This window comes from Mustelus asterias, chromosome 10, assembly GCF_964213995.1.
Source record: "Mustelus asterias chromosome 10, sMusAst1.hap1.1, whole genome shotgun sequence".
Lineage (NCBI taxonomy): Eukaryota > Metazoa > Chordata > Chondrichthyes > Carcharhiniformes > Triakidae > Mustelus > Mustelus asterias.
This window is the reverse complement of record NC_135810.1, coordinates 35,852,725-35,867,114: the sequence shown is the minus strand read 5'-3', so window position 1 is coordinate 35,867,114 and position 14,390 is coordinate 35,852,725. Positions and strand designations below refer to the sequence as shown.

The following is a 14,390-nucleotide window of genomic DNA, read 5'->3' as shown; positions in this document are numbered from 1 at the left end:
TGAAGCTGGTGGAGCCTGTCTAGTCCCCAGACTTACCGGAGAGAACACAATGTTTGACATACAGCATTAGAGTTCCTATGTCGGGCAGCAAATGCCCAGACAATCTCAGCTTCAAGGTGGAGAAACCAACACTAAATGATTAATTCTAGTTTCAATGACACAGAATCTACATATGTCACACTCAATATGATTTTCGACTAATATGGCACATAAAACTCACATGACTCGCAACAACGCATATGGCCTTAAAGCAGTGATGCGAGATGTCAAAGTTGAACAATGACTCGTATAAACTATCCACCTCCCTCACAATTAAAATAATCAGTTCCATTCTCTAAATTCAAAGTCTATTGTACTCAGAATGGATGAACATAGGGATCTGGGTGTCCATGTGCATAGATCCCTGAAAGTTGGCACCCAGGTTGATAGGGTTGTTAAGAAGGCGTACGGTGTGTTAGCTTTTATTGGTAGAGGGATTGAGTTTCGGAGCCAGGAGGTTATGCTGCAACTGTACAAAACTCTGGTGCGGCCGCATTTGGAGTATTGCGTACAGTTCTGGTCGCCATATTATAGGAAAGATGTGGAAGTGTTGGAAAGGGTGCAGAGGAGATTTACTAGGATGTTGCCTGGTATGGTGGGAAAATCGTATGAGAAAAGGCTGAGGGGCTTGAGGTTGTTTTCGTTAGAGAGAAGAAGGTTAAGAGGTGACTTGATAGAGGCATACAAGATGATCAGAGGATTAGATAGGGTGGATAGTGAGAGCCTTTTTCCTCGGATGGTGTTGGCTCGCACGAGGGGACATAGCTTTAAATTGAGGGGTGAGAGATATAGGACAGATATTAGAGGTAGGTTCTTTACTCAGAGAGTAGTAAGGGCGTGGAATGCCCTGCCTGCAGCAGTGGTGGACTCGTCAACGTTGAGAGCGTTCAAGTGGTTATTGGATAAACATATGGATGATATTGGAATAGTGTAAATTAGAGGGGCTTTAGATTGGTACCACTGGTCGGCGCAACATCGAGGGCCGAAGGGCCTGTACTGCGCTGTAATGTTCTATGTTCTAAACAAGTATTAAAACACCCAGCTTTGTGCATTAAATTAGTGCAGTTTAATGAGTGATACTCAAGAGAAGTCACTTTATTTCACAGTGTAATTATCTTTGATTTTGTAAGTTTAGAACAAAGTTCTGAATTAGTTTTTGTAAATCTTCAGTTCTTTTAAATTTTAATATGTTAGTTTACTGTACTATGTTATAATAAGCAGACCAATCACTTTCAAGTTTTGATATGTAACTTATTATAAGGAAAGTAAAGTAACTCATTCCAAGTAACTAGGGAGGAGTAATAGCAACCTTCAAATCACCTGTTCAAAACAGACAGCATATTATCTCCATCCTGAACAAATGGGCAAGGGAGATATCAAAATGCTCTTTTATATTCGCAAGAAGTCACAGAAACAAACATTAATGAGAAGGACAGTCCCACAACTAATTGACACCTTATAAGGCCAGTCAGGGGGTCTATGGGAAATCCTGAGTTTATTTGATTCAGTTTACCTGGTTTTGCACAAAATAGGGGACTTTGGAACATGATATCAATTGATGACCAACATCCTTGAGAAACAAATTCAAAATGGATCATGCCCACTTTGGACAATCTCACAATTTACCATACTGTGGGGTATGACTTGCAATTAGATGATAAGGAGCAGCTTTCACTGACTAAGTTGCACAGTGAATATGGAACTGAAGTCCATTTGTAGTGCCCGCTGTTCAGAAGAAATAGGTTAAGGGAGAGGTGTTCTCAACATCATGTTGGCCAGTTTCGGTGGTCATCAAACGTCAAAGGGAACCCAAACTGAGCATCCGTGAGCAGATTAATGCTATGGAAGTACCAATTGATAGTGTTGTTGGTGACCCCTTCCATCACTTTACTGATGATTGAGAGTAGTATGATGGGGTAGTAATTGGCCATCTTGCTTTTTGTGTACAGGATATCCCTGGGCAATTTTCCACATTGCTGGGTAGATGCCAATGTTGTAGTTGTACTGGACCAGCTTGGCTAAGGGCACAACAATTTTTGGAGCTCAAGTCTCGAATACTATTGTCAAAATATTGTCAGGGTTCAGAGCTTTGCAGTGCACAGCGTCTTCAGCCATTTTTAGTCCATGTATTTACATATACCTTTTAACAATACCAAATTCCTGTGCTGTATAATTTATAACGCAGGAGGTGGTGCTGGAAGTCTTAAAGCACATCAAGGCACATAAATCCCCAGAACCTGATGAAGTGTATCCCAGGACACTGTGGGAGGCGACGGAGGAAATTGCAGGTCCCCAAGCAGGGATATTTGAATCATCGATAGACACAGGTGAGGTGCCTGAAGATTGGAGGGTGACAAATGTTGTGCCTTTAAGAAGGGCTGCAGGGAAAAGCCTGGGAACCACAAGCCGGTGTAGTAGGTAAGTTATTTCAAGGTATTTTGAGAGACAGGATCTACAGGCGTTAAGAGACGCAAGGACTGATTAGGGACAGTCAGCATGGCTTTATGAGTGGAAAATCATGTCTCACAAATTTGAGTTTTTTGAAGGGGTGACCAAGAAGGTAGATGAGGGCAGTGCAGTTGATGTTGTCTACATGGACGTTAGCAAGGTACCGCATGGTAGGTTGTTGCATAAGGTTAAATCTCATGGGATCTAGGGTGAGGTACCTAGATGGATACAAAACTGGCTTGATGACAGAAGTCAGAGGGTGGTTGGAGAGGGTTGTTTTTCAAACTGGAGACCTGTGACCAGCGGTGTGCCTCAGGGACCGGTGCTGGGTCCACTGTTATTTGTCATTTATATTAATAATTTGGATGAGAATTTAGGGATGTTTACTAAGTTTGCAGATGACACCAAGATTGGTGACATAGTGGACAGTGAAGGTGGTTATCTTGGATTGCAGCGGGATCTTGATCAATTGGGCTAGTGGGCTGATGAATGGCAGATGGAGTTTAATTTAGATAAATGCGAGGTGATGCATTTTGGTAGATCGAACTAGGGCAGGACTTACTCAGTTAATGGTAGGGCGTTGGAGATCTAGGGGTACAGGTTCATAGCTCCTTGAAAGTGGAGTCACAGGCAGACAGAGTGGTGAAGAAGGCATTCGGCATGCTGGTTTCATTGGTCAGAACATTGAATACAAGAGTTGGGATGTCTTGTTGAAGTTGTACAAGACATTAGTAAGGCCATACTTGGAATACTGTGTACAGTCCTGGTCATCCTATTATAGAAAGGATATTATTAAACTGTGCAGAAAAGATTTACAAGGATGCTACCAGGACTTGATGGATTGAGTTATAAAGAGAGGCTGGATAGACTGGGAATTTTTTCTCTGGAGCATAGGAGGCTGAGGGGTGATCTTATAGAGGTCTATAAAATAATGAGGAGCATAGATCAGCTTGATAGCCAATATCTTTTCCCAAAGGTAGGGGAGTCTAAAACTAGAGGGCATAGGTTTCAGGTGAGAGGGGAGAGATCAAAAGGATCCAGAGGGGCAATTGTTTCACATAAAGGGTGGTGACTGTCTGGAACAAGCTGCCAGAGGTAGTAGTAGAGGCGGGTACAATTCTGTCTTTTAAAAAGCGTTTAGACACTTACATGGGTAAGATGGCTATAGAGGGATATAGGCCAAACGCGGGCAATTGGGGTTAAAAAGATAGACGGCATGGACAAGTTGGGCCGAAGGGCCTGTTTCCATGCTGTAAACGTCTATGACTCTATAAGCCATGATGTATCTGTTTCAGAGTCACTCACTAATTCTGCACCTCCCATTCCCTGCTTTGGATTGGCCTTCAGATTTTCAACACCTCCCCCCACCTCGCCTCGCCTCGGCAAACAGCATGAGCAAATCTCTTTGCCCTCTTTTTAGGGTTTGTATTTCGGTGCAACAAACGGGTACCAACAAAATTGACGGTGGGGCAGGCACGCACACAGGAGTTTGCCACAGTGCCCAGACAACCACGACAATTATACCTGTCCTTTTCAGGTGTAACTGCTTGTATAGGTCCCACCTTCCTCAGAACCAGTCTTAATGACTCAAATATAATACCTTCCCTCCATGTGGGACTGGGAGTTAACCTGAGATTACTGCTTTAGAGATCTAGATGTGCTGTTTTTCAATCTCCTTCATAGCTCCCTAAAGTCCGCTTTCAGGACCTTATCCCTTTTCTTAATCAAGTCATTGGTACCATCATGGACCACGATCTCTGGCTGTCCATTTTTCCCCAGAAAAACATCCTGCAGCCATAGAGGTTTACAGCATGGAAATAGGTCCTTCGGCCCAAATTGTCCATGGCGCCCAGTTTTTATTACTGAGCTAGTCCCAATTGCCCACATTTGGCCCAGATCTCCCTATACCCATCTTACCCATGTAACTGTCTAAATGTTTTTTAAAAGACAAAGTTGTACCTGCCTCTGCCTCCAAACACTCACCACCCTGTGTGTGAAAAAATTGCCCCTCTGGATCCTTTTGTATCTCTCCCCTTAAACCAATGCCCTCTAGTTTAAGATTTCCCTACCTTTGAGGAAAGAGGCTAACTTTCTAGTTGATCTATGCCCCTCATTACTTTATAGAGCTCTATAATATCACCCCTAAGCCTCCTGTGCTCCAGGGAAAAAAGTCCCAGTCTATCCAGCCTCTCCTTATAACTCAAACCAGCAAGTCCCAGTAGCATCCTAATAATCTTCTCCGCACTCTTTCCAGTTTAATAATATTCTTTCTATAATAGGGTGACCAGAACTGTACACAATATTCCAAGTGTGGCCTTACTAATGTCTTGTACAACTTTAATAAAACATCCCAACTCCTGCATTCAATGTTCTGATCAATGAAAGCAAGGATGCCGAATGCCTTCTTCACCACCCTGTCCACCTGTGACTCCACTTTCAATGAGCTATGAACCTGTACCCCTCGATTTCTTTGTTCTATAATTCTCCCCACCCTACAATTAACTGAGTAGGTCCTCGCATTTATCTAAATTAAACTCCATCTGCCATTCATCGGCCCACTGGCCCAATTGACCAAGATCCCGTTGCAATCCTTCTTCACTGTCCTCTCGGCCACCAATCTTGGTGTCATTTGCAAACTTACTAACCATGCCTCCTAAATTCTAATAAATCAAATACAGTGCAGGAGGAGGCCATTCGGCCCATCAAGTCTGCACCAACCACAAACCCGCCCAGGCCCTTTCCCTTGCATTTACCCTAGCTTGTTCCCCTGACACTAAGGGGCAACTTAGCATGGCCAATCCAGCGAATCCACACATCTTTGGAGTGTAGGAGGAAACAGGAGCACCCGGAGGAAAATCACACAGACACGGGGAGAATGTACCAACTCCACAGATACAGTGACCCAAGCCGGAAATCGAACCCTGGTCCCTGGAGCTGTGAGGCAGCAGTGCTAACCACTGTGCTGCCCTCTAATCATTAATATAAATATCAAATAACAGTGGACCCAGCACCGATCCCGGAGGCACACCGCTGGTCAGAGGTCTCCAGTCTGAAAAAAACTCTCTAAAACCACTCTCTGTCTTCTGTCACCAAGTCAATTTTGTATCCAATTGGCTACCTCGACGAATAAAAATGGATTGGGACTGAGTACAGAAACGCTACAGTGATGTGACAGAACACAATCTGTATTTAAGAACCTGTGCAGTGTTGGAAACGGCGGTGTGCAGAAGCTTGGAGTCTGCTCCTAACTTGACTTTCACTGTGACTAAAAGTATGGTTCCTTCTCGTTAATATTTACAGTTGAACTACCCGAGACTACGAAGACCTACCGAACAATGCCCGACACCTTACAAGTCATGTTTCCACATGTCACAATCTACATGATATGATTTACATTTGTTAGTGTCGCTTTCCAGTTTTCCTGACTCACTCGGAACTATTACCGATTTTGTATATCCCGCTCTCATGAGTCAACGCAAACGTAACGTAGTCTCCCGATAACTAATGCCTGACTCTAAATATTTCCCTCGAATTACTCGCTGTGTGAACGGCAGTCTGAATCTGCATATTAGACAAATTCTGGTCCCTCGGTGTGATACACAAATCAAAATCCTTCATCCGCTTCAACTGGGAGTTGGTGCAAATGGCCTGGGGTTTTAGGTGGCCAAGTAAATAGCCAGAATATTATTACAATATTAAGGATGTTACGTGCAGCACGGTATTTTTTTTAAAAAGGCACGTGATGTTGATACACCTTTTGGCAATTAGTGTAACTTATTGGTAAATGCAACGGAAGCCGCTTGCATAGGCTGACCAAGTATAACTCGTTAAGAAAGACCCCAAAGATGGCAGGGGTCAGGTCAAGTTTGGTGAGTGAATAAATTTTCATTATTAACCCATGACTCAGTGAAGGATAATAAACCGGGTTCCCGATACACTAGTCCTTTCATTTACTGCATACAGCTTTCTGTCTATCGATTTACAACATTTTAAATCTTTAGCTGTTGTTACAGAAAGTACATGAAAGTTAATTTTGAAATAATTGTTTGCATCGGTTAATGGAAATGTTCTGGTTGGGGTTTAAAGGCTTGTCGCGGACGGTACGTGGCGTATTCTGAAGAGTTCAGTTTACCCGGGCGCGCCCTTTATTAGATTTGGACGACCCTGGGTCTCTGATTTAACATGAAACACAAAGTACGCCAAACTTTTGTTTTAAGACATAGCGCTGCATATTCTGGACGATTGTTCTGAAATGTTTCTGCTGAACTGTTCTGATAATCAAAACATAGGATTTTGTTTCTACGTGTCAGTTGGCACTGCAAAAAGTATCAAAGTAACCGTCTTTCAAACTGTACTCCGAAAGAGCCGTTACCTTGATCATAGACACCTAACAGTGCAGTCGGAGCTCATTCGGCCCAAAGAGTCTGCACCGCCCACAATCCCACCCAGGCCCTATCCCTAGTTGGTACCCCTGACACTAAGGGGTAATTTATCATGGCCAATCCACCTAATCCGCACATTTTTGGATTGTGGGGGGGAAAACTGGAGCACCCTGAGGAAACCCACACAGACAAGGGGAGAATATGCAAACTCCGCACAGACAATGACCCAAGTCGGGAATTGAGCCAGGGTCCTGGTGCTGTGAGACAGCAGTGCTAACCACTGTGCCACCATACTGCTAAGATGTTGTTTTGGGAACGTGAAAGTCCACTTCACACTGGACTATTGACAGAATTTGTTTATTTCTGGATTCCCTGCATTGGTTATCTTCCACCACCCCACCCCCCGTTTTTGTGAGTAATAGTATTTGTAAGGTACAATGTTCCTGTACAGAATTACATAGAAAATAGAAGGAGTAGGTCATTTGTCCCTTCAAATCTGCTCCACCATTCAATCTGAACATGGCTGAACCTCTATCTCACACCATACTCTCTCACTCTCCCTTTGACATCTTTAGAGTCCAGGAATCTATTTCTTTCTTGAGTATATTCAGTGACTTGGCCTCCACAGCCTTCTGTGTAGAGAATCGCAAAAGTTCTTCATCTCCTGAATCTTAAATGGACTACCCCATATCCTGAGAAGTGACCCTTTTGTTCTAGAATGCTCAGCTGAAAGAAATAATATCCCTGCATCCAGTTCATAGAATCATAGAATGTATGGAATGGCAACTGGCCCTTCAGCCCAAACTGGTCCATGCCGACCAAAAAGCACATCAAACTAACTCCATGTGATCCATGTCCCTCTAACTCTTTCCTATCCATGTCCCTCTAACTCTTTCCTATCCATGTATCTATCCACAAAGCTTTTAAATGTTGTCAATGTCCCTGCTGCAACCACTTCCTCCGGCAGCTCATTCCACATACATACCATCCTTTGTGTAAAGAGTTGCTCCTCGGGTTCCCATTAATTACACAGAGGGTGGTGGGGACCTGGATTGCTCTGCCAAGTGAGGTGGTTGAGACAGATACGTTAGCGACATTTTAAGACTTATCTGGATAAGCACATGAACAAGCAGGGTATTGAGGAATACAGGCGGTTGGTCTAGATAGGACAACTTGATCGGCGCAGGCTTGGTTGGCCGAAGAGCTTGTTCCTGTGCTGTACAGTTCATCGTTCTTAGTTCTAATTCTTTCTCCTCTTAAACCGATGCCCTCTAGTTCTCGATTTCCCACCCTAGGAAAAAGACTGACTACATTCACTCTATCTACACCTCTCATGATCTTGTACATCTCTATAAGACCACCCCTCAGTCTCCTACACTCCAAAGAAAAAAGTCCTAGCCTGTCCAATTTCTCCTTGTAACTCAGTCCCTTGAGTCCAGACAACCTTGTAAATCTCTTCTTGCACTCTCTCGTTTAGTAACATCTTTCCTGTAGCAAGGCGACCAAAACGGAACATAATACTCCAGGTGCCAACACCAATGTCCTGTACAACTGCAACATAACATGGAGTGGCACAGTGGTTAGCACTGCTGCCTCACTGCGCCAGGGACCTGGGTTTGATTCCTGGCTTGGGTCAGTCTGTGTGGAGTTTGCATGTTCTCCCTGTGTCTGCATGGGTTTCCTCGGGTGCTCCGGTTTCCTCCCACGGTCCAAAAAAGATGTGCAGATTAGGTGGATTGGCTTTGCTAAATCCTCCCTCCGTGTACCCGAACAGGCGCCAGAATGTGGCGACTAGGGGATTTTCACAACTTCATTGCAGTGTTAATGTAAGTCTACTTGTGACTAAGAAATAAACTTTACTTTTTAACTTCTATACTCAATGCCCTGCCTGATGAAAGCCAGCATGCCAGAAGCCGCCTTCATTGCTCTATCTACCCGTGACTCCACCTTTAGAGAACCGTGCATCTGAACTCCAAGGTCCCTCTGTTCCACGATACTCCTCAACATCCTACTATTCGCCGTGAAAGTCCTACTTTGATTTGACTTTCCAAAATGTAACACCGCGCACATATCTGTATTGAACTCCATTTGCCATTTCTTGGCCCACTTATCCAGCTGATCCAGTCCTGTTAGAATTTTATACATTTCAATGAAATCCCCTCTCATTCTTCTAAATTCTAGTAAATACAGGCCCAGTCGATCAAATCTATCCTCAAACACCAATCTTGCCATTTCAGGAATTAATCTGGTAAACCTTTGCTGCACTCCGCCAAAAAGGTGAAAGAGATCAAAAAAGGTGAAAGAGACCAAAAGAGTAATATATCCTTGCTCCTGTACTCCAGTCCTCTTGCAATGAAGACATACTTACCATTTGCTCCCTTAACTGCTTGCTGGACTTGCATGCTTGCTTTCAGTGACTGGTGCACAACGGCTCACCATTTAAATAATACTTTGCTCCCTGTTTTTCCTTCTGAAGTGGATAGTTTCACATTTATCTGCATTATACTGCATTTGCCATTTATTATTGTCTGTCTACTTACTGAACGTGTGGATAGCCAGAAGCTATATCCCAGGGTAGAAGAGTTAATTGCTAGGGGCCATAAGTTTAAAATGCGAGGGGCAAGGTTTAAAGGAGATGTACGAGGCAAATCTTTTACACAGAGGGTGGTGGATGCCTGAAACTCGCTGCCGGGGAGGTCGTGGAAGCAGATACGATAGTGACTTTTTACAGGTGTCTTGACAAATGCATGAATAGGGGGGGTATGGTCCCCGGAAGAGTAGGGGGTTTAAGTTCAGTCGGGCAGCATGGTCGGTGCACGCTTGAAGGGCCTGTTCCTGTGCTGTAATTTTCTTTTTTTTTGTGTGAAAATTGAAACCTCTTAACATTCTCCTCATCACTCAAGTTTTATGTCATCAGCAAATTTCAAAATATTATATTTGGTTCCTTCATCGTAATCTTTGATGTATATTGTGAAATAGATGGGGCCTGAGTACTGATCTCTGCGGCATCCAGTAGTCATCACCTGCCACTTCGAAGAAGACCCATTTATTCCAAATCTCTGTTTCCCGTTTGCTAACCAATCTCAATCCATGCCATTATACAACCCCAATTCAATGTGCTTTAATTTTGCACACTAACCTCTCAAATGGGACTTCATCAAAAGATTTTTGAAAATCCAAATACACCACATCCTGTGGTTCATCCTTATCTATTCTACCAGTTATATCTTCAACAGGGTCCAATAAATTTGTCAGACATGATTTCCCTTTTAAATCCATATTGAAGTTGTCTAATGCTGTTGATATTTTTTTAAGTGTTGTGTTATCACATCCTTTATAGTGGACTCTAACATTTTTCTGACGACTGATGTTTGGTTAACTAGTATGTAATTCCCTGTTTCCTCCCTCCTTTTTTAAATAGTGGAGTTACATTTGCCACCTTCTATCTAACTGGGGCTGCTTGAGAATCTACTGGATTTTGGAAGATGACAACCAATGCATTCACCATTTCCATGGCTATCTCCTTTAGTACCCTGAGATGTAGCTTTTCAGGCCCTGGGGATTTATCGGCTCTTGGTCCTATTAATTTCTGCAACACTATATTTTTAGTACTATATATTTCTCCTCCTCACTAGACCCTTGGTTTCCTAGCATTTCTGGGAAGTTATTTGTGTCTTCCTCCATGAAGACAGGACTAAAATATTTGTTTAGTTGCTCTGCCATTTCCTTGTTTTCTAATATGAACTCTCTTGTTTCAGACTGTAAGTAGCCTACATTTGTCTTCACTAATCTTTTTTTATTACTTGTAGAAGCTTTTATGTTACCTGCATGTTTACATTCAAGCTCTATTTTTCCCCTCTTTAATCTATTTTTAAATTCATTTATGGGATGTGGGTGCTGCTGGCTCGGTGAGGATTTATTGCCATCCCTAGTTGCCCATCAGGAGGAGGAGGTGGTGAGCTGCCTTCTTGAACCACTGCAGTGCTGTTAGGGAGGAAATTCCAGGATTTTGACCCAGTGAAGGAACAGTAATATATTTCCAAGTCAGGATGGTGAATGACTTGGAGGGGAATTGTCAGATGATGGTGTTCCTAGGTACCAGCTGCTCTTGTCCTTCTCGATCATAGTGTTTGTGGATTTGGAAAGTGCTGCCTCAGGAACCATGGTGAGCTCCTGCAGTGCATCTTGTAGCTGGTACACAAGGCTGCCACTGTTGTTGGTGATGGAGGGAGGGAATGTTTGTGGCGGGGTAGTAATCAAAGAGGTTGCTTTGTCCTGGATGAACAAAGAACAAAGAAAATTACAGTACAGGAACAGGCCCTTCGGCCCTCCAAGCCTGCACCGACCATGCTGCCCGACTTAACTAAAACCCCCTTCCATTCCGGGGGACCATATCCCTCTATTCCCATCCTATTCATGTACTTGTCAAGACACCCCTGAAAAGTCACTACTGTATCCGCTTCCATTACCTCCCCCGGCAACGAGTTCCAGGCACCCACCACCCTCTGTGTAAAAAAAATAAAAATAAATCTGCCTCGTACATCTCCTTTAAACCTTGCACCTCTCGCCTTAAACCTATGCCCCCTAGTAATTGACTCTTCCACCCTGGGAAAAAGCTTCTGACTATCCCTCTGTCCATGCCTCTCATAATCTTGTAGACTTCTATCAGGTCTCCCCTCAATCTCAGTCACTCCAGTGAGAACAAACCAAGTTTCTCCAACCTCTCCTCATAGCTAATGCCCTCTATACCAGGCAAAATCCTGGTAAATCTTTTCTGTACCCTCTCCAAAGCCTCCACATCCTTCTGGTAGTGTGGCGACCAGAATTGAACACTGTATTCCAAGTGCGGCCTAACTAAGGTTCTATAAATCTGCAACATGACTTGCCAATTTTTAAACTCAATACCTCGGCCAATGAAGGCAAGCATGCCGTATGCCTTCTTGACTACCTTCTCTACCTGCTCTGCCACTTTCAGTGACCTGTGTACCTGTACATCCAGATCCCTTTGTCTATCAATACTTAAGGATTCTGCCATTTACTGTCTATTTCCTATCTGTATTAGAGCTTCCAAAATGATGGTGTCAAGCTTTTGTGTTATTGGAGCTGCACAAATCCAGCCAAGTAGATAATATTCCATTACACTTCTGATTTGTGCCTTGTAGATGGTGGACAGGCTCTGGGAAGTCAGGACATGAGTTACTTGCCACAGAATTTCAAGCTTTTGACTTGCCCTGGTAGCCACAGTATTTATATGCCTAGTCCAGTTCAGTTTCTGGTCAGTGGTAACCTTCAGGATGTTGATAGTGGGGGATTAAGCGATGATAATGCCATTGAATGTTAAGTGGTGATGGTTAGAGCTTCTATTGTCAGAGATGGCCATTGCCTAACACTTGTCAAGCGCGAATGATACTTGTCACTTATAGAATTATACAATCTACAGCATGGAGACAGGCCCTTCGGTCCAAACTGATCCATGCTGTCCAAAATGCCCATCTACACTAACCCCATTTACCTGTATTTGACCCATCTTCCTTAAACCTTTCCTATCCATGTATCTGTCCAAATACCTTTTAAATGTTGTCAATGTCCCTGCCTCAACCACTTCCTCCAGCAGCTCATTCCACATATGTACCACCCTCTGTGTAAAAAAAAAATGTTGCTTCTCCGGTTCCTATTAATTCTTTCCCTTCTTATCTTAAACCTATGCCCTCTAGTTCTTGATTCCCCAACCCTGGGGAAAAGACTGAGTGCATTCACCCTATTCATGCCTCTTGTGATCACCTCAAGATGATTACCCCTCAGTCTCCCATGCTCCAAAGAAAGAAGTCTTAGCTTGTCCAATCTCTCCCTATAACTCAGTCCCTTGAGTCCTGGCAACATCCTTGTAAATCTCTTCCGCACTCTCTCCAGTTTAACAACATCTTTCCTATAGCAAGGCGACCAAAACTGAACACAATACTCCAGGTGTGGCCTCACCAACATCCTGTACAACTGCAACATAACTTCCCACCTTCTATACTCAATGCTTAAACTGATAAAGGCCAGCATGCCAAAAACCTTTTTCATTGCCCTATCTACCTGTGACTCCACCTTTAGAGAACTATGTACCTGAACTCCAAGGCCCCTCTGTTCCATGATAATCCCCGAGGTCCTACCATTCATCGTGAAAGTCCTACCTTGATTTGACTTTCCAAAATGGAACGCCTCACACTTGCCTGTATTGAACTCCATTTGCCATTTCTCGTCCCATTTCCCCAGCTGATCAAGATCCTGCTGCAATTTCTGATAACCTTCCTCACTGTCTACAATACCATCTATTTTAGTGTCATCTACAAACTTACTGATCATGCCTTGTACATTCTCATCCAAATTGTCAGCCCACGCCTGGATATTGTCCAGATCTTGCTTCATTTGGACATGGACTGCTTCAGTATCTGAGGAGACATGAATAGTACATTGTGCAGTCATCAGCAAACATCCCTGTCTGACCTTGTGATGGGGGGAAGGCCATTGATGAAGATGGTTGGGCTTAGTACACTACCCTGAGGAGCTCTTGCAGTCCAAAGATGGGTTAATTGACCATGTTAAATTGCCCCTTAGTGTCCCAGGATGTATAGGTTAGGGGGATTGGGGTTACGAGGATAGGGCCTGGGTGAGATGCTGTGTTGGAGAGTCAGTGCAGAAGGAGGCCATTCAGCCCAGTCGTAATTCTATGATGTCCTGGAGCTGAGATGATGACCTCCAACTACCACAAGCATCTTCCTTTATGCTAGGTATGACTCCAACCAGCAGAGGATTTACCCTAATTTCCCAATGACTCCAGTGTTGCTAGGACTCGTTGATGCCGCACTTGGTCAAATGCTGCCTTGATGTCAAGGGTCGTCACTTTCAGCTCACCTCTGACTTCAGCTCTTTTGTCCATAGAATCATAGAAACCCTACAGTACAGAAAGAGGCCATTCGGCCCATCGAGTCTGCACCGACCACAATCCCACCCAGGCCCTACCCCATATTTACCTACTAATCCCTCTAACCTACGCATCTCAGGACACTAAGGGCAATTTTTAGCATGGCCAATCAACCTAACCCGCACATCTTTGGACTGTGGGAGGAAACCAGAGCACCCGGAGGAAACCCACGCAGACACGAGGAGAATGTGCAAACTCCACACAGACAGTGACCCAAGCCGGGAATCGAACCCAGGTTCCTGGAGCTGTGAAGCAGCAGTGCTAACCACTGTGCTACCGTGCCGCCCCCATGTTTGAATCAAGGCTGTAAGGAGGTCAGGAGCTGAATGATCCTGACGGAACTTAGTGTCTATGAACAAGTGAGTAAGTGCTGTTTGATGATGTTGATGACCACTCCCATCAATTTATTGATGATTGAAAGTAGATTGATAGGGTGGTAATTGGCCGGGTTGAATTTGTCCTGTTTCTTGTATACAAGACACACCTGGGCAATTTTCCACACTACTGGGTGGGTGCCAGTGTTGTAGCTGTTCTGGAATAGCTTGGTAGGGACA

At 43.9% G+C, this 14,390-nt stretch overlaps 1 protein-coding gene across 1 annotated transcript in view; it reads left to right on the top strand.

Annotated features, from left to right (window-relative positions):
- Positions 1-6,265: 6,265 nt before the first annotated feature.
- The window catches only part of uggt2 (UDP-glucose glycoprotein glucosyltransferase 2), a 608,113-nt gene continuing 599,988 nt past the window's right edge, over positions 6,266-14,390 (top strand). The window contains exon 1 of the mRNA XM_078221650.1: positions 6,266-6,356. Within this exon, the coding sequence (XP_078077776.1) occupies positions 6,333-6,356 (24 nt within the window). The 5' untranslated portion in view covers positions 6,266-6,332. The remainder of the gene's footprint in view (positions 6,357-14,390) is intronic.